General features: G+C 47.1%; 1 protein-coding gene across 5 annotated transcripts in view; it reads left to right on the top strand.

The window, feature by feature from the left end:
* The window catches only part of Plxna4 (plexin A4), a 450,745-nt gene that overhangs the window by 52,981 nt on the left and 373,307 nt on the right, over window positions 1-24,457 (top strand). For all 5 annotated transcript variants that reach the window (XM_050147953.1, XM_050147954.1, XM_050147955.1 and 2 more), the window contains one exon: window positions 16,004-17,270. In XM_050147953.1, the coding sequence (XP_050003910.1) occupies window positions 16,086-17,270 (1,185 nt within the window). In that variant the 5' untranslated portion in view covers window positions 16,004-16,085. The remainder of the gene's footprint in view (window positions 1-16,003; window positions 17,271-24,457) is intronic.

Genomic DNA, 24,457 nt, shown 5'->3' with positions numbered 1-24,457 from the left:
ATCATTGATGTCATTCCCAGGGACACAGAAGGCTTCAGCAGTTCCCAGGCACCCCAACAGCTAGACAGATTAGGAAGAAACATACTTTCTTTGTCCAAAGGGTAATAACTGAATGTCCCTGAAGTCGCTTGCAGGCTTTCCATCACATCCAGTTGGCCAGGTTTGGGTCAGTTGAAAGAGAAAGAGATCATTATGGCTGACCCAATCCAGCCTTGGTTAGTGGATCTGACTGTGTATCTCAGGCTTATTCCAACTGTGTCTGAGCCCTGCTCCAGATGTGGTCCTCCAGCGGGTAAACATTTGAATGAAGCTGTGTGAAGATACCAGAAAAAAAAAAAAAAAAACATACTGTAAGATGGCTGCCTGGCAGGAAACATGGCCTCAGAAGCAGAGCTTTCTCATCCTTAAGAGGCATGTCACTTATAAAATGATGCCTGACACATGGCTGCTATCACTCGGAGTTCAGCTCTCTGGTAAGCCAGCCACCACCGCTCTCTCCCTGTGGATACTGTGAGCTTGAACCCCAAGCACTTCTTGCTCCTTGCTCTGCACTCCAGGGCACCACCCCGAGCTAGCTAACACCTTCTGTATAGTCCACTGTTTCCCTTATAGCCTTCTTGAGTTACATTGTTGTGCTGAGGATAAAACCTTGTCGCCCTGATTGGATTGCAGTTCCCCACTCTTTCTGCGGCAATTTAGGATGCCTCGTAAGGTGGCTTCTGCTGATATCTGGGGCTTTCACAGGGATGTCTTGATTGTAACTAAATTAGCTCTCAGAAGGTCACCTTATCTCCCTGTTCCAGAGGCTTCTTTCTCTAGCCTCCGTATGCAGGCTTCATCAGCCACCTCTCAAGAGCTGTTTGAAGACGTTCAGTTGGGGTCAGGCGGATGCTCCCATAGATGTTGACTCTGGTACCCAGGCAATATGCTGGCAGGTGAGGTGTGAAGTTTGTTTGGTTGAATACAAATATGACATCATGTGGTTGGGTATCAGTTCAGGCGGAAATACGGGCCATTGGTTGGTTGCCCCATCGATTTTCACAGGTTGAGCATTTGCCTCATTGATTTTTTTTTTTTTTTTTTTTTTTTTTTTTTACTGCAAACTGAATCTTGTTCGTCTGCTCTCTGGAGATTGCTTCATTTCTTTTTCTTTTTTTGTACCTGTTTGGTGCTTGACTACATTGGATTGTTCTTACTCAGTGTCAATGCCAATCCGCTCTTTCTTAGGAGAATCTCTATGACCTTCGAAAAGACCTTTATCCTCACTGGGCCTTGTTTCCCTCATCTGCTAAATGGAGGTGGTGATTTCTGTCTAGACTGTTTAGAAGCTTGGTCAGGTTACCGGGAGAAGAGTTGGTGTTTGGTGGTTGGTTAGATTTAATCAGAGAATGGTCACCTTGGACATATATATTAACATAAGGCTCAGAGTTTAGACTCTACAATAGGGAGAGAACTTCTACTTGAGGGGTGTTGTCTAAAGACTCTGATACCCACAGTTTTGGCCATGTTGCTTTTAAATGAGGGAGTGCAACTTCCCGATAATCCTCAGTGAGTGTAAGTCTAATTCTCTGTTGACATCTAATAGCACAGCTGAGACAGTCTGTGCATCTTCACTGGGTGTTTCCCACAGCATGGAGAGAAAGGGAAACATCTAGAGTTGCTATAATGAGTTATGTGTGTGGTTTCCATGTTAAACCTTATTTCACCTTATTGTCTCCTACAATGAGGACACATTTTACTCTCTGCTGTGCAAGGATGTCTGGTTTTTGAACCCGTCAGCAGACCTTCAGTACCCCTGGAGGCTTAGGCATAAAGAGATCTTGAGGAGAGTGGGATCTTTCAGTAGTCACTTTTTACCTGGGTAACATACCATTCTTAGGAAGCCATGGCAACCTTCACAAACAGGTCTGCCCCACAAATGAGGACAGAAGAGTGAGTGTCCTTCCCAGGACAGTGACGGCAGTGCAGGCTCAGGAAACCCCAAGTGAAGCCCCTCAGATGCTGAGTCAGCTCTTTGGGGGCATAACCTTGCAGGGCCCTTGAGTTTGGGAAGGGTGGAGATCAGATGAAACAGAGACACCTATCTTTTATTCTGAAGACTCATTTTGCTTTTTTACTCTTTTCTTTATGTTCACCTATTTGTCTTCACAGTCTAATATAAGCATAGAAAACTGTGACCCCTCTCTGCTATGCTAAGAGAAAACAGGGGAAGGGGGTTGTAACAGGCATTGGGCTCTAGGGGTAGGTCAAGAGAAGGAGGCTTGCACCCTGGAGTCACTGCAACGGGCATCACAGAGCTCACTACATCGCTGTACCTTCACCAGAAAGAGACGGAGACCGCACCACCCATTCAAGTTGCTTCTCTCCATCTAGGGTTTTCTTCCTAGATCTAAAATGTTGCAGGCTTGGTAATTTGTTTGAATACATAAAACAAATTATCTTAAATTTCACAACCTGCACTACAAGGCTTTAGTAAGAGTTAGGAGAAATTAGGCATACATGTGCTTTTGGGATTGAAATCAACATGCAAGTATTTCCTGAAGTGTGTATCATGAAAAGGGCTTCTTAAAGATTGCGGTAGGTATGAGGCTACAAGGAGTTTTTAGTCAAGTTTGAGAAACCTCGGCTCACACACTTTAAGGAAGTTTCATCATTAGTGCCCCCCAGGACTTTGAGTGAGCTAAAGTGCATCATGCTTCCCCAGGTGACAGTGTTTCTCAACTCATTGAACAGCGCTCTCTTTGGGTTGGGCCTTGAAGGGATTGCGGTTCTTCTTAGCATTGCATTAGGATCATATGGACTGCTGGGAGGCTGTTTTTTTTCACTCAGTATGCGTTGACAGACACCTGTCTATATGTTTTCTCTAATTTCACTATCCTCATACCCATAAAACAGCACAGCAACTACAGGAGTTATTTTGAACCCAGGAACTTTTTGGAAGGAGAACTGCAATTATTTAAAATTAAAATTCTCATTGCCCCACATTGGATGAATCTTGAAGACATTAGACATTATGCTAAGAAATAAGTCAGTTGCAAAAGGGACACATGCTCTCATCCTGAGTTCAAGACGTTCCTGGAGCCACCAGGGTTCATAGAGACACCGAGAAGAGTGACGATTGCCTGGCCTGGGACCAAGGAAGTGAGGATGTGTTTAACAGGGCAAGCTGGAGCCTGGGATGAATGGGTTCTGGGGATGGATGGATGGATGGATGGATGGATGGATGGATGATGATGATGGTGGTGATGGTGATGATGATGATGATGATGGTGATAGCTGCATACCACTACAAATGGATTCAAGGCCTGTGAACCACATCCTAAAAATGGTTGAAATGGTAAGTTATATGCCATGCATTCTTTAACACACTTTTTTTAAAACAATGGCATTGGAAGAGTCCCTTCCTCAGTCTGAGTTCTTTTGATTTCTGTTGAATTTTCATCAGCCTGGCTGTCACTGTTTTTCCACAGCCCAAGCTACTGCTCACAGTGTGACATGGCCTTTTGCTAAGAACTATGTGACAGAGGCTGGGTGCCTCTTTGTATTTGTTTGTTTTGTTTTAACCATTTACACTTGCTATTAATTTGGGTTGGAAACTTAACAAGTTTACAGAATAGGCTCCATTACAAGGACATTTTCAATTTCTCTTTTATAAACAAGAAAAATTGGTAAGATATAAGCATAAAATTCTAGGTTCTAAAATTCTAAGTAAGGCATTTTAGGTGATATCACTTCTGCCAGCCTAGAAAGCTTAGTGCAAAATCAGCACTACCAAGGGATCGGTCCAGGTGAGAGAGCATGGTCCCTAGGGTCCTTTGGTACTGTAGGTTCATACGCCTGCCTCATTTCATCTCAATTATGAAGAGCAGTTTCTTATCTAGATATGATGACGTTAGCATCCTCTTAGAAACCTTTAAATTCCATGCCTTCCAGAGACTACAGGCTTTGTCCTTTGTAAGTCACTCCCCCAGAACAACCGTTGTGGGCAGGACAGCCTCTTCAGACAATCTAGCTCTTGAGGGTCCAAACAGCGCTCTTGACCTTTTTTTATACACCATGACTTGTTCTTCTTCAGCCTTTCCCTAATCATTAAAATAATGCCACCATCCACTCAAATAGGTACTCAAAACCTTGGAGGCAGGATGAATGCCTCTCTCTTCTCTTCCTCTCCTCTCGAAACTTACCAGAAAGCACATTGGAACAACCATGTTTCATTTTCTGCCATGCCCTCTGGTTTAGGTCTGCTAGCACCCCTCACTGAAAACCTGCAGGTCTCCTCTTCCAGCCAATCCCATCTGAACATCACAGCCAGGCTGACAGCCAGTCCCACGCCTGGCCAGGCCGCTCCCTTGCTCTGCCCCTTCTTGGCCTTCTCATGCTATTTATGATAAACACAAACTCCCCTCCATGGTTCAGTGCCCTTCAGTATCTGCTCCCTTCCTCTTGGGCTTCCCAGTCACCCTTCCATGCTTAGATGCTTAGTCCATGGTTTCCGGTCTTCTGCCTTCTGCTTTTTCCTTAGTGGGCTTTTCCTTTTCCATGGTCTTTGCGATTACTTTTTCATTGACCTAGAAGACAGCCCCCCAAATCTTTGTATGGCAGTTACCCCTGGTTATCAGTCCCTCATCTTGTGGAGATCGTTTGACTTATTAAGACTCCATCCCCCGCTACCTGTACTGTTTTATCTTTAGGGAATATTCCTGCTCCTTTTCCTTTTGTGTTAATATTATCTAAACCCAGCTATTTTGTTTATTGTTTCCCCTTAAGCATGTGTGAATGCACACGTATGTATATAGTTATGGCGATGGAACCCAGAGCCTTGCATTTGCTAGGCAAGGATGCTACCTTTAAGCTATGTCCCCAGTTCTGTCTTTTAATTAATATGTTTAATAGGATCAAAGGCATTGTTGTCCCGTCCATGGCTTCACTCTTTAAAGGCAGGCTACTGGTATACATTGTAGAGGGCTGCATATATGTTATTAAACAAATGCTCAAATAGACACGAGACATCTGTCTTACTTGCTGGTTGACTTTGACATACCTCATCTGATGTCTTCCCCCAAACTTCCCTAACAGGTTCCACGACACGCAAACACCAATGACTGTCAACGTAATAATACATTAACAGGTTTTCAGTATGCTAACATGGCCAACTATATATAGTTGTCTGGGACTTCAAGACTCATTTCCACTCCTACTTTTGGTATACAGTCTCCAGAGATGACTCTGATGGAAGCTTTGTACCATAGGGAAAAACAGAATCAGCAGAAGCATTAATATGGTGTGTTGGTCAGTTTTATGTCGCCTGGACACAAGTGAGAGTTGTTTGGGAAGATGGAGTCTCCACTGAGAATATACCTCCATAAGACTGACCTGTGGGTAGGCCTGGGAGGCATTTTATTCATTAGTGATGGATGTGGAAGGCCCAGCACATTGTGGGTGATGCCACCCCTAGGTGGATATTCCTCAGTTGTATAAGAAAGCAGGTTAATCAAGCCATGGGGATTAAGTCAGTAAGTGGCATTTGTCCATGATCTCTGCTTCAGTTTCTGGCCCCAGGTTCCTGCCTTGAACGTCTTGACTTCCCTCAGTGATGGAGTGTCCTGAGAGTTGTACACTGCTTTCAGTCATGTTTTATCCTAGCAATAGAAATCCTAACCGAGACATATGGGAAGCTGATGAGCTTCTCTGAGGCTCAGTCCCCAGCTTTGGGCACCATGAGTGTTCCATGCACTTGGGTGTTATGCTCATGAGAGGTGGTGGTGATGATGCGGGTAGACTCTGGGACCATGTGAGGGGGAAGTGAACTGGCAGGCACTTCTCTGCAAAGGATACTGTGTTCCCATCTATGACTTACGTGCACAGCAGACTCGGGGTTACTGGAAATAATGGCCTCCTGGGCTTTGCAGCAGTCTCAACCCTCTGTGCCCCTCCACTGCCATGGCTCTGAGCAGATCCTGAAAGAGGGTATTAGCAGCATCCAATATTGTTCTGATGCGCCTGACCTTGCTCTGGGCCCTTTTTAAATTCTGAATTCTTGTCACCTTGAAAAGGGGAAGGATACAGTCTGTTCACAGGGATGTTGCAGGAGAGGACCAGTATACTGGGAACATTGGAAACATCAGAGGTCTGGACTACGCTGCCCTTCCAGTGATGATGCTCCCTGATAGAATGCCATGGCTATTCCCATTGGGTTGGACATGAGCATCATGGCCTTGGAGCAGAGCAGCTGTGATGAATATATGAGATCTGGTCTATTGACATCCCTCCCTAGCATAGGGAGGCCCACAAGGTCCTCATGAAGTCTCACCTCTGAGTTCCATTTGCCACTATGGGAAGGGTAAACAGTTGTCTGCGGTGGTATTTGTAGCAGTGGAGTTGCCAGTGAGTCACCTGTGCACTAGTAAGTAGCCCTGGGCATTCACTAAACTGAATTTGATGAATTCCTCTCTGTGATCTGCCTCTCCCTTTTTACGTCAGGTACAGAAATGCTTCTTATGTCTTCCCAGAAGACACCACACAGAACCAGCCTGAGTTCCATGGTAGCAGGACAGAAGACACTGTTTTCTGCTGCTTGCCCCATGTGTGGCTGGGATAAATCCTGAAGTGCAGGGAGGTGTCAGCACTGTGCGGTTGACAGGGGAATAGCAGGGGGACATAGGAACACGCTAGTTCAGCTGGAGTCGCTGCTAGAAGCTGTAGCTTTCTGCTTACGGATCTGACTCGCGTGTGTGCCCAGTACACGGGAGAGTCATGATGTTTTCTCATCCAGTGGCTGAGGACAGTGTCTTAAAGCACGCATCAGTGCTTGAGAGTGAGCAGAGGGTGAGTCCAGAGTGACCTTAATTATGCTGGCATTACTTAACCAATAGGAAATGTTTTCAACAGTCATTGTTGTCACGGCGATGGAAATGGTTTCCAAACTTTAGGGACCAGAATCCCTTGTTCTTTCTCCTTTGCCTACTGCCAGGTAGTAGCAGTCCCTGGTTTCAAAAGTTTGTCGCCTCCATTCTGAATTTATTTATCTTTTTAGGGAGCAAATATAACTTCACTCAGCTTCCGGCTGCAGTGGGAGTTTCTGCCAGGATTCGCGGCACACAGCTGAAACACGTTCTGTGTTTTATGAGCTTTGCCTCGTCTTGGAATTAAATAGCACTAATCACATGAGTATAGACCGACAGGGCAGACAACTGTTCACTTCCTGATTTCCTCTAGGGTTGAAAAAGGAAGAGATAGATAGAGGAGGGGGACGAGGAAGGCATGTGAGGGAGACCACTAGACTTTGGGGAACAGTGGAGGCACCATCATCTGGCAAAGTGTGCCTCAAGTCAACTGCTCCTCTATGGCTCTGCTGTTGGTGGGGCTTTGGGTTCTCTGCATGAAGACTGTTGGGGATGGATGGGCAATGGCCATTTCAGGGGTGGTAGCTGGAGAGACAGATACTCAGTCCCCAGGAATATAGACTCTCAGCTTTGATTTCCTAAAACCCTGCATTTATTTTTATTGTTTCCAACCCTGACAACCTTCTTGAGTTAGGAAAGTCTATTTCAGGGCCTGCAATGTAACTTGGTCACAGAACACTTGATTGACATGTATTGATATGTCTCTGTACTCAGTCCCCAGTAACACACACACACACACACACACACACACTCACAAAAGAAAATGAAAGTCTAGTTAGAAATTTTGTACCTGTGCGAGGATGGGAATGTCTGCCTCTTTCTTACTTGTCAAGGGAAGGGGAAGAGATGGGGCAGAATTAGCTTACGTGAAGCTTTATATTAGACCTGTGGGGATGCGGTGGAGGGGCCCAGGCTTACAGATCTCCTGTCCATACTCTACCACCAACTAACTGTTCTACACAGCTCCAGGGGCCAAAAAAAAAAAAAAAAAAAAGCAAAGACATACTCCCTGGGTATTGAAATAGAGCAACACAAAACACATGACATGTGTCCTTCCCCCTGATCCCTTCTCTTGAAAGAGAAAATCGTAAGCTCTAGGGATAGTGAGTGGGCCCACTTGATAGAAGAGGACTCCGAGTTCTCTGAGGGCAGGCTGCAGGATTAAAGCATGGTTGGCATGCCAGAGATGCCCACCATTTAGGTTGGGTAGCTAGCTGGGAAGCCAACTTAAGAAAGGTGCAGCATCTCAATAAGAGAGCGACTTTACGGTCAGCCGTATGAAACGCTCCTGGTTGCTGCAGGCACTACCGTCATGCAGCTCTGCCTGGCACCCCTAAAAATGTGTTCTGGGGACCCCTCCTAAAATCTGTGACAACCTGTGGTCTGGGAAGTCTGAACTTTCTCACTTCTCCTGTGGTTTATCAGAAGAGCAACTTGGGCATGCTCTTTCCTACCCGATTACCAGTTTACAGATGGGGAAACCGAGGCATCAAGACAAATGGTCAGACCATGGCCTGTGAGGGCAGCTGTCCCTGGTGTCTGCAGTGGTCTGATTCTTGGTGGCTCAGAGAGAAGAGGCTTCAGGAAATGCTACTAGCATCAACATGAACGCTCAGCTTCTTCCTTTGCCTGTGAGAGGAGACAAGGTCTTCAAAGTGAGTTCGCAGCCTTAAGACTATCCCATGCGGCTCAAAACAAGCAAAAGGAGCTGGACTGTGAGTCTAAGGCTGGAGGGCTTCTCCTAGATGAAAAGTACTCAGCTATATAAGTCCTAAGCCTCACACACAGGACAAGTGGTTCTCTTATGAGAGTCAAATGTCCACCATCTCTTACAACAGTTTCCTACAGTTTCAGGATGGTGGCTGTTCCATGCTGTCCCTCCATTTCTGTGCATCCAGAGGCCATTGCCAGTCTCTGAGGGTGGAAAACAACCCTGGGAGCAGGATGGCTGGCAAAGGCTTTCATATAAGCTGTGCTGGACAGCTGGGATGAGAAACAGCAGCCAGATCGACACTAGTCTTCAGCAGTGGGGTCTGAACCCCAATTCTTGACCAGCTTACTTCTTCAAACTAGAAAGAAGTTGCCCATCAGGAAGTTCAGGAACTTCAGAACTGAAGTTGCTGCTCAGTTGTGCTTCCCTGGAGAATTCCATGTTTTTAAATCTTCCCAGCTAGGCTTGGAGTGGAGAGAGCCATTGTGTATTGACTCCTGACTCCCCTTTGGCATCATAATACCCAAACTTGCAAAGGCTGCTTCCTGGTCCTAACTAAGAGCTTCACCAAAGTTAGCTCTCTGTTCATGACCTTCCTACATGCTGGGGTGTTGCAGTTTCCTGGGCATGGCACTGTCTGCAGGACTAAAGGACATGGTGGAGTCCCTGGCTTCTGAGGAGGGCTGAGGAAGTAGACTTCTGCACACTTCTCCAGGGGACAGCTAGAGGCTCTCTAGGAGACCCCTAGGCACTGGAGAGCAGGGACGTTATGGCCTGCTCTAGGGGATCTACCCTTTGGTCCCAGTCCCGAATTCCTCTCATGCCATATCATCAATTAGCAATCACTTGCTAGGAAAAAAATAGTAGTTAGATGAATGAGTCTATGCATGCTGGCTTCTAGCAACTTCTATCTACTGCGCTGTTTCCCCCAGTGCAACTTTCTCAGGCCCTGCTCCTGTCCTTGACTGCTCTGGATTTCTTGATTGCAGAAGGGCAAGTTTAATTTGTAGGCCCAAGGTGACTCGTGACAATATTTCAGCTGGTGAACTGCTGATCTCCTTGCAAATCATGTATGGAAGGTGTTGCTTCTCAGATGCATTTGTACTCACGTTTTAAAAGGACAAAATTGAGTATTTTAAGTATTTATAAGCTCTTGATTAGGCAGGGAAAATCAACTTTGTCAATCCAGACCCTTTTTGACCTTGTTGGTACAACATCGAGATTTAAATTGAATTTTAGCCATAGGTGATTCCCACTGCCATCTCATATACTCTGCCATGAGAGTCATCCACTTTTTCCCTTCTTTCCTTCATACTCAAACATTTATTACACACTTCCTGTGTCTCAGGATCTAGCCTTAGAACTGGAGATATTCAGTGATGAAAAACCCCTATAATCTTTATTATTTAACAATTAATTACACATATTTATTTATTCTGTGTTGTGCCATGTGGAGATCAGAGGACAATTTGCAAATGTCTATTCTTTCCCATCATGTGGGACCTAGGGATCAACTAGGGTCATCAGCTTAGTGGCAGATACTTATTTGGTAAGTCATTTTGCCAACCCCTATCCTTATTTTTAAGGGACTACAGATATTAGAAAGTACAACATAGCTGGACAAATTTAACAGCTTGTTTCTGTGATCTCTGGTGGGCGCTGATTCCTGTACTCACACGTGATCAGGGCATCTTAAAGTCTCCCTGGGTAAGAGATAGCATCATTTGAGAAGTGAATTAAATTCCAGACTTGAAAGCCACGAACAGGTGGAAACCTTGGGAGGTTTGTGGGTACAGGCTGAAGATGGGGGAAACAATGTGTGGTTGTGAAAGTCATTACACCCATAATGACCCCCAAATCTTACTTGGGACAATGCATCGGCACTTATAGAACTCTAGTCAATCACCGTGGACAGGGGGCAAATCTATTAGGCTGCTTACTTAACCTCACTGTAGAACAGTCTGGTAGAGAGGAGGTGGTGATAGATGCTTTCAGATGTCTCTCTGTGCGGCTTAGGATTTGCCCTGGTGAGTTTTGTCAACTTGACACAAGCTACATTCAATTAGGATGAGGGACTCACATTGGCCCAGTGCTCCCACCACACTGGCCTGGGGGGAAGCATGTAGGGCATTTTATTGATGAAAGGTTGATGTGGGAGTGCCCAGAGTGGACAGTGCCACCCCTGGGCAGGTGCTCTTGAGTTAAATAAGAAAGCAGGCTGAGCAAACCATATCTTAGCAGGCCATCAACTCTTGCCTCCAGGTTCCTGTCCTGTTAGAGTTCTTGCCCTGACTTCTATCAATAACATACTATGATGTGGAGTCAAAAACTGAAATAAACCCTTTCCTCCCCAGATTGAATTTGGTCATGATATTTCATCCCAGCAATAGAAAACAAACTTGTTTCATTAATGATTCCAGAAAACTTAACCTGAGCTAGCTTATGGAAAGGGGACAGCCTTTTGGCTCATGTATTATCTGGGCAGGACAGATACCCAAATGGTGCCGTGCACATCACATAGACATCTATTTAACATGAGCTGGGATTCGGGCACCTCTGATTATTTCTGTTCTCTTATGACATACAAAGAAGAGCCTTCATCTTCTTTGTATGTGCCCCTTGGGTTACTAGATGGCCTCAGCCATTCTTATTCTGTAACACTCTGAGATCACATTCAGTGAGAGCCCGAGAGTCACGGTGAACAATAAAGTCAGAACGAGGTAATGTACACGAAGACAACGCACAAACTGTGAAGGAATTTGGTGAGCTAATTGCTATTTTAAACCGCTCTGTAATAACTTTCTTTCTGCCACTCAGGAATCTGAGAGGACGGTAGCACTTCATGAAAATTAGTTTGAGCTCTTCAAAACTTGCCATGTAAAACAAAGGCAGTCCCAACTGCTTTAATCAAAATGATGATCAGCTTCTAAAAATGAGTTCCCTCTCCCCCGAGACTACTCAGAATTAAAGTCTGATTTCATGAAGGGGAGGGGGGTGACAGGGTGTTTAGGTTTGATTTGGTCTGTGGGTGTCCTGTCCTCTGTCCTGCTCACCCTGCCTGGTTCAGGAAACCCTTTGGGAACCTTGGGAGTGATTTGCTTTTTTTTTTTATTTTAAAATCACCTAAATGGATATTTGAATAAGAAGTGATAGATGGATCAAAAATTGGGGTAAGGCATTCTTGGGCTAAAGACAGTACTTATGTGGGTTGATGCCCGGGCAAAAACACTTCCACCCTTTGGAAGTTCCAAATTTGCAATTTCATGAGGTCAGAATAACCTTAGATGACCCTGGGTAAGAGGGGGCTAGTGACTCTGCCCTTTTGGGGTGGGGAGACTGGCATTAGCCAGGCCCACAGTGGGGTCTTCATTGAGCCACCTGGTGCCCACGTGCTTGGCCAAACTGCTTCCTTTTCCATTTCTCTTTGTTTCCTAATCAATCATTTTTTGGGGGGGGGGGGAAAGAGAGGCCATTTATACCCATCATATGTTACCGTTTCTGTGTGCTCCCCTGCTCCTCCAGGAGCGATGATTTCACCATCCCCAGATGAGAGTGATAAGTGTTTGAGATGCATAACTGTGTTTCATTTTGGTACCTAATAGAAGACGGCGAGTGAACTGTGGCCCCTGCCTGCCCAGAAAATCATGATCATGGCCCTCTTTGTCTCTCCTGGAGCGGACTAGGGAGCTGTGGATTGGCTGTGGGCCTGTGAGTGTGTACAGTAAGGTGAGCCAAATGTCAGGCACGTGGCATGCTCTGATACAGGGTCTGCTGAGCGCTCCCTCCCAAAGGACTGGCGGCTGTGCCCCAACCTGCCTATGTCTTCCAGCGAGTATACCAGTCCCACTGGAATTTGGCTGTTGGCAGAGCTGCAGTGAGAGCCCTGTTAGCCAGCAGAGCATATGGTGCCCGAATAGCTGCCACTTTCTAAGCCTGGGGAGCAGATGTTGGGGGTAGAAGAGGCCAAATGTGGTAGCAAGAGTACCAAAGGGGAATCAGTGGTGTGTGCTGTCCCCCAGTGCCATCTTTTAGTTATATTGTGTTTGTGTACATGTGTGGGCTAGGGTATACATACATGTTCTAGTGCATGTGTATCTCTGCACATACATGTAGAGATTAGAGCTCAGCCTTGGGATCCTTCCTTAGTAGTATTTTTTTGAGATGGAGTCTCTCGCTAGCCTAGAACTCATTGATTGTATCAAGCTGGCCGGCCGAGGAGTTTTGGGAATTTGCCTGTCTTCTCCTCCCCAGGACTGGGATTATAAACAGATGCTGGCACGCTTGGCTTTCCAACGTGGTGTCCAGGGATCAAATTCAAGTTCTCACATGTGCGTGGCAAGCACTTTACCAACTGAGCTAGCTCCCCCCACCTTCATCTTCACCTCTCATCCCACTTGGCCCCTTCCGATATCACCGCCATTGCCTCTGAAATCAGGGATGTGAGCAACATTAAATCAGATTGCCTAGTTGAGAAAGCAAATTTTTAGGATCTTCTCTGCTCCTTGGATTTGGAAAGATAGTTCAAGAGGAACTGTCTTCGCCTCATCGCTTGTCCTGAGATTCCTACTGTTTTATGAGCAGGAAGGAGTGCCCTGCCTATCACAGGAACTTCCATTTCTCTTGGTTTGATAGGTGACATCCTGGGACCACTGTGTTTGGGACTTACTAAATTAAATTTCAAGGACTCCATATTCTGGGTCCTGGAATGATGCATTTCTAGAAAGTATATGGACTTTGCAGTGGATCTTATCCCTAACTCTTGCCCCTCATTGGCCACATATCTTTGAAGGACTCACTACTTCATCTGCAGACTAGGTAAAGCCATCTTGCTTCAGGGACAGCCATCCTGATCCTATGAGCTAATTCAGAGGAAAGCATTTTCCTTCTATGGGACCTGGGATATAGCCAGGGCTGTACAAACATTGCTGTTCCTGTCTGCATCCGGCCCCTCTTTCCCCCAGTCAAGAAATAGTTGTTGAGCCTCCACTGGGTGCTGGGCAGGGCTTTGGTGGTATGGATGCACTCTGTTTAGGTCAGAACCTATTTGGCTCCTGGATCTCACCAATGCTCAGCTCCAATCACTCCTCCAGCAAAGGGGGATGGGGGACTTCTCTTAGCTTTTTCTAAAGTTTGTCCTCTTTCCCCAGCTCTATGCACTGTAGCCTTGGCTTCTCAGTGATATCCTTCCAGGGCTCATAGCTTTCTCTCTTCTGCCATACCCTCTTCCCGATTCTTTCCTGAGCTGTGTTCTCTGTGCTGAGGCTTCCTCGTCCACACCCTGGTTGGCGGCTTCCATTGTGGATACTCTCCCAAGAAGGCACTGCTCTTCCAGCTTTGCGTGTCTTCTCTAAGTTCAATGCTGGGCTCAGCTCTGCTGCCAAGGTTTCTGCAATCCTTGTTCCTTCTCCTCAAGTAAGAATGCCTAAAGCGTGCTGCCATATGTCACACATCTCATGCAGTAAGTAGGTTCTAGTGGTTGTCACCCGGATGGGCAGCAAGTTGACAGCAGGCCCGAGTCCTACAATATCTTACCTGAGTTGCACATGCACTGAGTACACTCTTGAACCGGTCGGTAGATAAACAGAGGCCCTTTATTTACAGGACTCCTGTTAGGGTAGTGTTCCCATCGGCTAGAGGCTTCTTTCTCTCATGTCTTCTTGAGGTGCTTTTTCTTAGGATGTTGACTGACAACGTAAAGCTTTATTATTTTCTTCTTATTCTCTGGGTATCCAGCTGGGGTGACTTCTATGACTTTAACAATTTACTTCATCCCATAACCTCATTTTTTTTTTCAGGAGCTTAGGGGAAAGCTGAGATGCCCCTAAATAAGATATTGGTGATTCTGGCCCTTCTGTCAGCCAAGCTGGGAGAAATGTGGTGCTTTCTCCCAGAAACACATGTAGAAAGTGTATTGAATAGAAATGAAGGCAAGAGCTAGGATGGATGGCAATTGTGTGCCCTGGAGATGATTAGTTATTTGTTTGTTGGACCCTGGTTTCTGAAAGCCCCTTTTCTCTCCTTTCAAAGGAAAAATCATAGGAGTCAGAGGAGTCCCCACCATAGGACGCAGCTAAGATAGACCTCATTAAAATAACAGGAGAGCCCAGAGCTGGAAAGTGTTCCCAGGGTGGGCTGGTGGCCACTGCAACTTGAAGGGATGGAGGATGTAAGCTTTTAGTGTAACTTCCCTGTACCATCTGAAGGAGGAGGTACAAAGGGCAAAGTGGGCCAGGGACAGCAGTTATAATGGGTGGCTTAGCAATTCTGTTGTGGACAATAGGAGGTGGAGCCCAGCCCTTGCTGTGAGAGCCTGGGATCAAATGAGACGGCTAAGGCCAACTATGGACTCCTTCAGCCACCTTTCCCGTTTTTGGTGGTACAAGCCACAAAAGTCCCCTAAGATCACATTCCTTAGCATAAAGTGTGGTGTAAAGTGACCACAGGCTTCTGTTGGCAGAAGTTAAAGCTCTGGCAGGAAACAAGACATGCAGATTTGGTCTTTTGGGCAGAAATTAATAAGAATATTCATGAAAGACTGGTTCCTTTGGGGAATAGTGCTGGTTTTTCTTTTCTCTTTTCTTCCTCTTCCTCTTTCTCTTCTTCTTCTTCTTTTTCTTCTTCTTCTTCCTTTTGAGGCATGGTTTTTCTAGTCCTGACTGTCCTGGAACTAGCTCTGTAGACCAGGCTGGCCTCGAATTCACAGAGAACTTCCTGCTTTTGTCTTCTGACTGTGGGATTAAAAGTGTGCACCACCACAGCCTGGCTTAGAGCTGCCTTTAATTAGTAACAATGAGATCACTGTTGCTCTCTTAGGCCTGATGAAGTAGGCAGGGGATGGTCTACTGTACAGGGAGACAGAGGAAGAACCCAGTGCAGATGGAGATGGCTCCTCCTCTAGCCTTTATTGATGCTGTTCCCTTGGATCCCTAATTTGGGACCAGTACCAGGGAACCCACTGACATAGGGTCCACATGTGTCAACTCTGTGATCACAGGTAAATGCAGACCTTAGCTCTAGAAGGGCAGTTGGAAGATACCACAGAAGGGTTACTAAGATGAAATGAGACAATATCCAGATGTGCTGGCCATAGAATAGTGTAAAACCAGGCACTCAGCAGGCAGTGTTGTTTCTTATCAGCATCACCGCTACCATCCTCATCACCATTATGACCCATCATTATTATTGATAAGGTATACTAGGACTGCCACCACCAAGAGGACTGCCACCCCAATATAACCATCTCATGCACCTACCCTGGGGTCTGGAGCCACAGGCCTCTGGCTTTCCCGGAACACGCTGGTTCCATGTTTGTACTAAATCCAGAAGATCTGTAGGCACCACAGAGCCCTGTCATGGTCCATTCACGTTTTTAATCTTCTCTCTTTCCTAGGGGAGACTGCGCTGCTGAGTCCTGGCCCTCCAGAGGGAAGCCTGTGCTGGTTGCTGCTGTGTGGACAGGACCTCGCTCTGAGATGAAAACCATGCCCTGGAACTGGACTTGCCTGTTGTCCCACCTCCTGGTGGTAGGGATGGGCTCTTCTACTCTGCTTTCACGGCAGCCCCCCCAGCTGTCTCAGAAGCGGTCTTTCGTCACATTCCGAGGGGAGCCCACTGAGGGCTTCAATCACCTTGTGGTGGATGAGAGGACAGGACACATTTACTTGGGGGCTGTCAACAGGATCTACAAGCTCTCGAGTGACCTCAAGGTCTTGGTGACTCATCAGACAGGGCCAGACGAAGACAACCCCAAGTGTTACCCACCTCGTATTGTTCAGACCTGCAACGAACCCCTGGCCAGCACCAATAATGTCAACAAAATGCTACTTATAGACTACAAGGAAAACAGGCTGATTGCGTGTGGGAGCTTGTACCAAGGTATCTGCAAGCTCCTCAGGCTGGAGGACCTCTTCAAGTTGGGAGAGCCCTTCCACAAGAAGGAACACTACCTCTCGGGGGTTAACGAGAGTGGCTCGGTCTTTGGGGTGATTGTCTCCTACAGCAATTTGGATGATAAACTCTTTATTGCCACCGCAGTGGATGGCAAGCCTGAATATTTTCCTACCATCTCTAGCCGCAAGCTGACTAAGAACTCCGAGGCAGACGGCATGTTTGCTTTTGTTTTCCATGACGAATTTGTGGCCTCTATGATCAAGATCCCTTCCGACACCTTCACTGTCATCCCCGACTTTGACATCTACTATGTCTATGGTTTCAGCAGTGGCAACTTTGTCTACTTTTTGACCCTTCAGCCAGAGATGGTGTCTCCCCCGGGCTCCACGACAAAGGAGCAAGTGTACACGTCCAAGCTCGTGAGGCTTTGCAAAGAGGACACAGCCTTCAACTCCTATGTGGAGGTGCCCATTGGCTGTGAGCGCAATGGGGTGGAGTATCGCTTGCTGCAGGCTGCCTACCTGTCTAAGGCTGGTGCTGTGCTGGGCCGGACCCTGGGAGTCCGTCCGGATGCTGACCTCCTCTTCACTGTCTTCTCCAAGGGCCAGAAGCGGAAGATGAAATCTCTGGATGAGTCGGCCCTGTGTATCTTCATCTTGAAACAGATCAATGACCGCATCAAGGAGCGCCTGCAGTCCTGTTACCGAGGCGAGGGAACACTGGACCTGGCCTGGCTCAAGGTGAAGGACATCCCTTGCAGCAGTGCGGTGAGTCAAAGGGGATCTTATCCTATGGGCCCGGAAAGTGGGGTGTGGGCAATAAGGACCCCAGCTTTATAGTCTCCATGGAGTTTTGATGGGTCTCCATCTTGGGTCTTATTGATTTGAGCTTTCACCTGCCGAACATCCTTGGTATGAAAGAGTCCATAAGAGCTAAACTGCAGGTTTCCTATTGGCACCTGGTTCTGTTCTCTTTCCCCTTGCTGGCTTTGAGAACCAGGGCTGGGAATGGGTGGAAAAAATGTACACTTGATGTTCATTGCATTTGGGCCCGGTGGAGCAGCTTAGAGAAAACAATGGAAGATTCAGGAAAGGAAAGTGATCACATGAGAAGTCATGTTGCATTTGAGGTGGACATGGGATTTCAGAGAACGGTGGTTTTATTTTAGCTCCATGCATATCTTTATGAATGACAAATGAGAGTAGAGGGGGATAGGAAGAGATCACGCATATTTATTAAACATCTATGTGTTCATAGCACCGTGGAAGAGGCGTCTGTCTTATAGCAAAGTCTCTATGACTATGACCAAGACCACAAGTAAAAACAACTTGGGGAGGAAAGGGTTTATTTCTGCTTACAGATTACAGTCTTTCAGGAAGAGAATGCAAAGCAAGCATCCTGGAGCCATTCATTTTGGGTAGCCACTGATCTTGTCAAGAGGGCCTATGGGACTGTTAAGCATTTGGGGGATCGTGAACGGTTCCTAAATGTAGGGAGTCAGTGGTGAACTATATTTGTGCTGTGTGTGCCGTGCTCTGTGTGTGTGTGTGTGCGCGCGCGCGCGCGCGTGCGTTTGTGTGTGCGTGTGTGTGCGCGTGTGTGCGCTTGTGTGTGTGTGCACACCGGTGCTTGTGTGTGTGTATCACACATTTAAACATAGACCAGTGGGGGGAAGCAGTAGAAGACAAGTATAGAGAAGACTATTAGAGAACCCTCATAGTTCTACAGTGGAGCACCAAGACTGGGCCACCAATCATGAGCAGAAATTTATTTCACATAGTTCTGGAGGTTGCCGTAGTCTACAATCAAATGTTTGAATTTGTAGAGGACCCTGTATCATAGCAGAGTAAGAGGACGAAGGGAAGGCAAGAGAAAGAGAGTAAGAGGTGACTGGTCGCATCCTTAACCCACAATAAAGTAATTGATTCAAGCTGGGAGTGGTGATGCACACCTTTAATCCCAGCACCCAGGAGGCAGAAACACATGACTCTCTGAGTTCACTCTGTAGGCCAGCATGGTTTACAGAGTGAGTTCCAGGACACCCAGTGCTACACAGAGAAACCTGTCTCAAAACAAAACAAAAATGAATCCTCTCATTAACCACCTCTTAAATATCCTACCTTATTTTCTTTTAATATTTTGTGGAGGATGGGCATAAGTGTGCGGATACAATGTATGTGTAGCCCCCAGGCTGATGTGGTAATCATTCTCAATTATTCTTCCAGCTTATTCTTTGAGACAGAGCCAGCTCACTCAGGGGATCCCCCTGTTTCAGCTTTCCAAGACTGGAATTATAGGTGGGTGGGCATTCAGTGTTTACATGGGCTTCTGTGGACCTAAACTCAGGGCTCACACCTGTATAACAAGTTCTTCAGCCACCAACCTCCTTCCCAGCCCCATTATCCCAGAACCACTTACTACAGTTAACAGGCAATTGAATCTAAATCTGCAAGTGGGAGGGGGTTAACTCTAATCCATGGTACCTTGGTTAAATCTTCCTGTTACGTTTGAGTACCCCGACACACTTGGATACATGCAATAAATGTCTCCACAATGCCCTTACACACCCATGTGCATAATTGATCATGCCAGTAGATGACATGGAAGCCAGGCCTGCTTCCTCAGCAGGGAGTTCTCCAGAGATCAGAAGGTTTAGTAATGTCTGACAGTTTCTTATAGGAAACGCGCCCAAAATTGTTTTGGGCTTGGCTATTGGGAATAACAGTCCACCTGGCAGCACGAACAGGTATCTACCCTGCTCTTGCTCCTGCAGCAATACAAAAGCCAAGCTCACCACGGGGCCTGTCGAGCAGTAGGCCCTAACACTGCGTGGCATTCTGGGAGAGAACAGAGGGGGCACAGCACCGAGAGACAGAGCAATGCAGGACGGAGAGTAATGGAGCCAGATAACAGGCTTTTGATTTTTTTTTTTTTCTCTTTTGGCTTTAATTAGCCCTTTCAAGTTAGAGGCAAGTTCAGGGCTGAGAATAGAGAGGAGGAGGCCAGAAACTGCACAGGGCTAGGGCTGTCTCCCAGCCAGTCTAAAAAGGGCCAGAACAGCTTTTAATGCACAGTACCAGCTTCCTTTGATTTGCTCAGTCCCCACGTTACTTCTCTCAGGCTCTCTCGTTACAATTCATCTGGACTCAGCTCAGACCACACGTGTCCCATACAGCACAATGTCAGCCCCAGCCAGGCCAGACTGCAACACGGCCCCCAGGGTCAGGTCCGCTGGCAACCTGTTTTCCCCTGACCCATCCCCTGTGCTGTTGTTTCTTCCAGTTTAAAGGCAGAGAACGGACAAGATGAACTTTGGAATTCTCCTTTGCCTCTCAATCGGGAGCTCCCTTGGGGTCTGTAAAGTAAAAACGAAATCTCAGATGGTGTCTGAGTTAGGGTTTCTATTACTATAATAAACCCCATAACCAAAAGTAAGTTGGAGGCAAAAAGGGTTTGTTTAAACTTACAATGCCATATCACAGTCCAGCCCCAAGTGAAGCCAGGGTAGAAACTGGAGGCAAGAGCTGCTGCCAAGGCCATGGAGGAGTGCTGTTATTGACTTGCTCAGCTGACTTTCTTTTACAGCACCCAAGACCACCAGCCAAGAAGGGGCCCTGCCCACAGTGGGCGGGGCCCTCTCATATCAATCATCAACCAAGATAAGGCACTACACACTTGTTCACAGACAAATCTTACACAGTCACTTTCTCAACTGAGGGTTCTTCACATCAAATCACTGTAGCTTGTGTCAAATTGACATAAAGCTAACCATCACAGCCAGATTTGCCCCATGGGTTCTCTTTCCAGTAGGAAATAGCAGAAGGAGGCTAGAGCTTAAGAGGTTCCTTTACCTTTTTCTTTGTTTTGAAGAGTGGGGGTCCTAGGGCTTTTACCGTGGTTATAACTTCAGGACCTTTCAAAGAGGTTGTCCAGACTCATTTTGATTACACCCTTTGTTCTAATCCTGTAAGGTATTGTTAAGCTTATATGGCCCTTCCATTTCCTGCATCCCAAATTCCTTCCTTGAACTCCGAGCGGAAAGTAGCCTGACCCTGAATCACTTGCCTACCCCACTAGGTCCGAGAATTCCCTCTGGCTGTATATAGTGGCAGGTGTGTGTGGAGGAGGCAGAGGATGTCTGTGTGACTCAGGTTACTGTGCTATGGGGCTTCCAGGGAACTGCTTGATGGGAAAGGTATTGAATCGTGAGTCCAGAACCTTCTGACTGCAACTCTCAGAGAACTCAATGATGCTTCTGCTTTTCATGGGCCAGCAGGCTGGCCACATTCCTATCAGAGAGATGGCCAGAGAACAACCAGGAGTGGTCTCATCTGAGTGACTGAGAACACAGGAGCACTTGCGGGCATGAATCCCTGAGCTGTGTTGGATAGGGATACTGTGGGAGCCAGCAAAGCATCTCTAGGTGTTTGTAGGGATGGGAATAGCCCTCAGCTTTGCTCTTGAGCCGCCGTTCTTTCCCTGGGTCCCAAATGGAGAAAGCATCCAGTTACAAGAGCTGTAGAGTCTGCATATGGCTGGAAGAATCTCATGAGGGCATAGGAGGCCTAGAAAGACCTGTCAGGCATCTCAGGTTGTGCTGGGACTCAAGGGCCTAAAGACAAGCCTGAGACCAGTTTGTTACTACCATCTAAGAGTTCTAACCACTTTACTTTCATTTCTATTTCTGTAGCTTCACACTATCCAACTCTATCTTGTAGCCTGCTTTAAAGGTTCCTCGTAACTCTCAGTCACACATAACTCTAGGCCTCCATAGTGGGCCCATAGCCTAGTATTTTTATCTTGTGCTAGGACTCTGTGAAGGCCAGCCTTTCCCACAGAGACACAACAGCTCTAACATGGAGTAGGCAGCCTGCTCCCGGGAATACACTGTTGTGAGCCCAAGATCTGTGTCCTCCACGAGTCTAGGGGCTGTCCTAGATTTGATCACCTACATTCCTCTCCCTCTTCAGCTTGCTGGGGTTCCTCACACAAGCCCTAGGCTCTGCCTCTGAGTAAGCCAATGAGGAGAGAAACATTCTAAGTCCTGGGAATGTCTTAGGCAACAGACTGGCCAAAATCAAGGAATGACCTCAGTCTCCAGGAATGCGGAAGGGAAGTCGGTCACTATAGCCTGTAGATGGGACAAAGGTTGTGGTCAAGCGAGTGTCTATCACTCCCTTTCCTGAAGTCTGAGTTTGAAACCAGCTAAGGAGTGAAGATGGACAGCAGGCAGCACGGCCTGGAGCTGATAATGGGAGGCTCACACAGAGTGGATGCAAATCACTTCTTCTTTCCTGTGAGCTTTGACCTCAGAGTGACCTTTCAATAGAAAAACTGGGTCCATGGGGTGGGAACTCTTATTTAGAGAGACTGCCTATCACCTGTGAGGCCCTCAGAACTGGGAGTAGGGAGCGATGGCCACCACACATCTGTACAGCCTTGCCCTGCCAGTGTGCAAGGTGCCTCACTCCCCTTTTATTATCCCCGGAGTCCTATAGGACCACAGAAGAGGCGGTCATCCTTTCTGGCTCCAGGGGAGGAGCAAATAGCACCTCAAGCCTGCTGCACCCCTGGAGCGCTCAACTGTCCTGACCCACTGCAGTGTCGCAGTGTAAGGTGGGTAAATTTGGCAGAGAAGGAGTAGTCCTGTGAGAAACATTCTCCAGGGGGAAAGTCAAGTACTTACCTCAGTTGAACAAGAGAACAGGAGCACATACTGTGTGTCTACATGCACAGCCCACTGTTTGTCCCATGGCATGTCCCAGTGCAAGATAGACAGTGTCTGGTTAGGCAGGTTCCTGCAAGGACCATCCGGGCAGAACAAGGCACGTGCGATTCTGGGCCCTGAGTGTTGGGTACAAGTGGAACTCTCCAGTAAAAGCAGCCTAGAGAAATCTCCCACGACTCCAGAGGTCCATCTGGAAGAACCATGGCTAGGCCAAGCTCCCATATGTCTCAAAGGTTTACTCACTGATCTTGCCAGTCCCATGGGTACAAGGACCAGCTTCATTTTCACTTCCTGCCCAAAAACATACATCAGTGATATGAAGGACAACCCCATCCCTATACACTGTCTGATTCATTTGTTTCCCAGACACAGCAGGTAGTCCTAGGGAGAAGACAGGGTCATCCCCTTAAACTCAAGTTGACCTTGTGTCCTGGCCTAGATGGTCACTCAGGTTTGCCTGGCGCCTGAGATCCTGAACTCCATAAAGCGAGCATCCGGAATGGCCAGGCAGCTGTCCCAGGCCAGTCTCAGCCGGTTTGCTTGGGCTGTTTTCATTTCCCTGTCAGCAGGAAGCTGGGCTCTGACTACACGGGCTTGTTTCCTGTTATGGTGAGAGGCAAGGGTTTCTCTCTTTGCTTGGCACTTACTCTCTTTTGGTCCAGGAATTCCTTCTCTTCCCTACCCAAGTTCATGGAGTTCCACAGTCCCAATAGGTGCACATATTGCAAGTATCCCCCAACCCAACCTGAACCCTCACTCCTTACAAGCCCTTTGAATACCACAGTCTCCCTTATTTAAGACTTGGATGCCTGTTTTAAGACAACTCCAAGAGAGAACTCTCCTCTGTCTTCCTTCAATGTAGCTCCCATGAAGACATCCATAGAGCCACTCACCTGTCTTACCCATCTTGGTCAGCAGGGTTTCCAGTAGAAGTCTCATCTGGGTCAAATGTCTTTTGGGATCATGTGATGATGGCTGAGACCTAGAGGGATGAGCTAGATCTAGTGGGAGGAAGTCTGAGGTTGGCCCCAGGCTGAATGTGTTCCCCCAGAATGCCATTCCCTGTCCAGCGAGTCAGTTGGGGTGGGGGTGGGGTGGCTGCAGAACCTAAGAATCAGACACACTGGGTTTTAACACTGGCAGATTCAAGAGACTCAGCATGTAAGTTCCCAAGTTGTGGATTCAGGACATGGAACCTCCCCATGCTGAGACGTCACTTCAGCCCAATATCACCCACGCTATTACATATGCTCACATGTGCACACACCTTCTGTGTGATCATTTCGGGAGTCTGTGTGGCCAGGAAATGAGCAGGCGGCCTCCGCCTACGTGTCTCCCCTCTGGTTGATGTCTCTCTGTTGCTGTCTGATTTCTCCACGTCTTGTTCTAAACCCGGCTCCCTGTACCTCATCACCTCCTGGCCTTTCTTTGTGGCTTGTTCCTCCTCCTGCTCACACACTATTTTCAGCAGTGAACATAGCGAAAGTCCTTTCTCATGAGTCTACACACGTACATGTATGTATGAGCGCACCAACCTCATTTGCTATGGCATAGCACAGCCTGAATGGGAGGCTGGACATCTTGTCACTGATCACTCCAGATGTGGAGTTCCCTTTAATTCTTTTCATCTACACAGGGCAGTGTCTTGGCAGGGATGCCCGCCAGGGAGTCTGGACCTTTGGGTCTCAGCCAGCTCACGAGCTATCATAGGGCCCAGCAAACAGTTTCTCTTCTGCTCTAATTTTATGCTAAAGAAGGAGCTAGTGAGACGATATCTGTTTAATAAGGAGCAGAAAAGAAGCACACAGACATTATTAGGAGGTAAGGAAAGGCGCAGAACCACTCCACGAATACGAATGAGCTCAGCCCCACCCTGCACTCACTCACTCGCTCTGGTTATACTGTCCACATGATGAGTTGCTGAGTCTTCGCCATCAGTATCTTCCTTGGAGAGTTGTGGGCTCGGCCTAACTGAGGTTTCATACAGCTTCTCAGTCCCACGATGTACTTGTTGGTTGGCCTGCCTTCCTTTCTCCATGTACACGGAATGAATGCTCAGAGAATGTACTAGAAGGAGACACCTTTTGAGCCACAGTCTTGCTGCTCTTATGTTTCCGATGTCCTTTAATGTTTGCAAGGCCAAAGGGAAAGATCACATATCCACGCATTGGCAACTGCTCTTATTTCATTAACCAAGTTAGAGAAGAAAGGAGCAACCAAGGTCGC

Source organism: Alexandromys fortis, unplaced genomic scaffold, assembly GCF_014885135.2.
Source record: "Alexandromys fortis isolate MF-2015 unplaced genomic scaffold, M_Fortis_MF-2015_v1.1 scaffold_57, whole genome shotgun sequence".
Lineage (NCBI taxonomy): Eukaryota > Metazoa > Chordata > Mammalia > Rodentia > Cricetidae > Alexandromys > Alexandromys fortis.
Note: the sequence above shows the minus strand (reverse complement) of the source record. Positions and strands in the feature narration are given on the sequence as shown.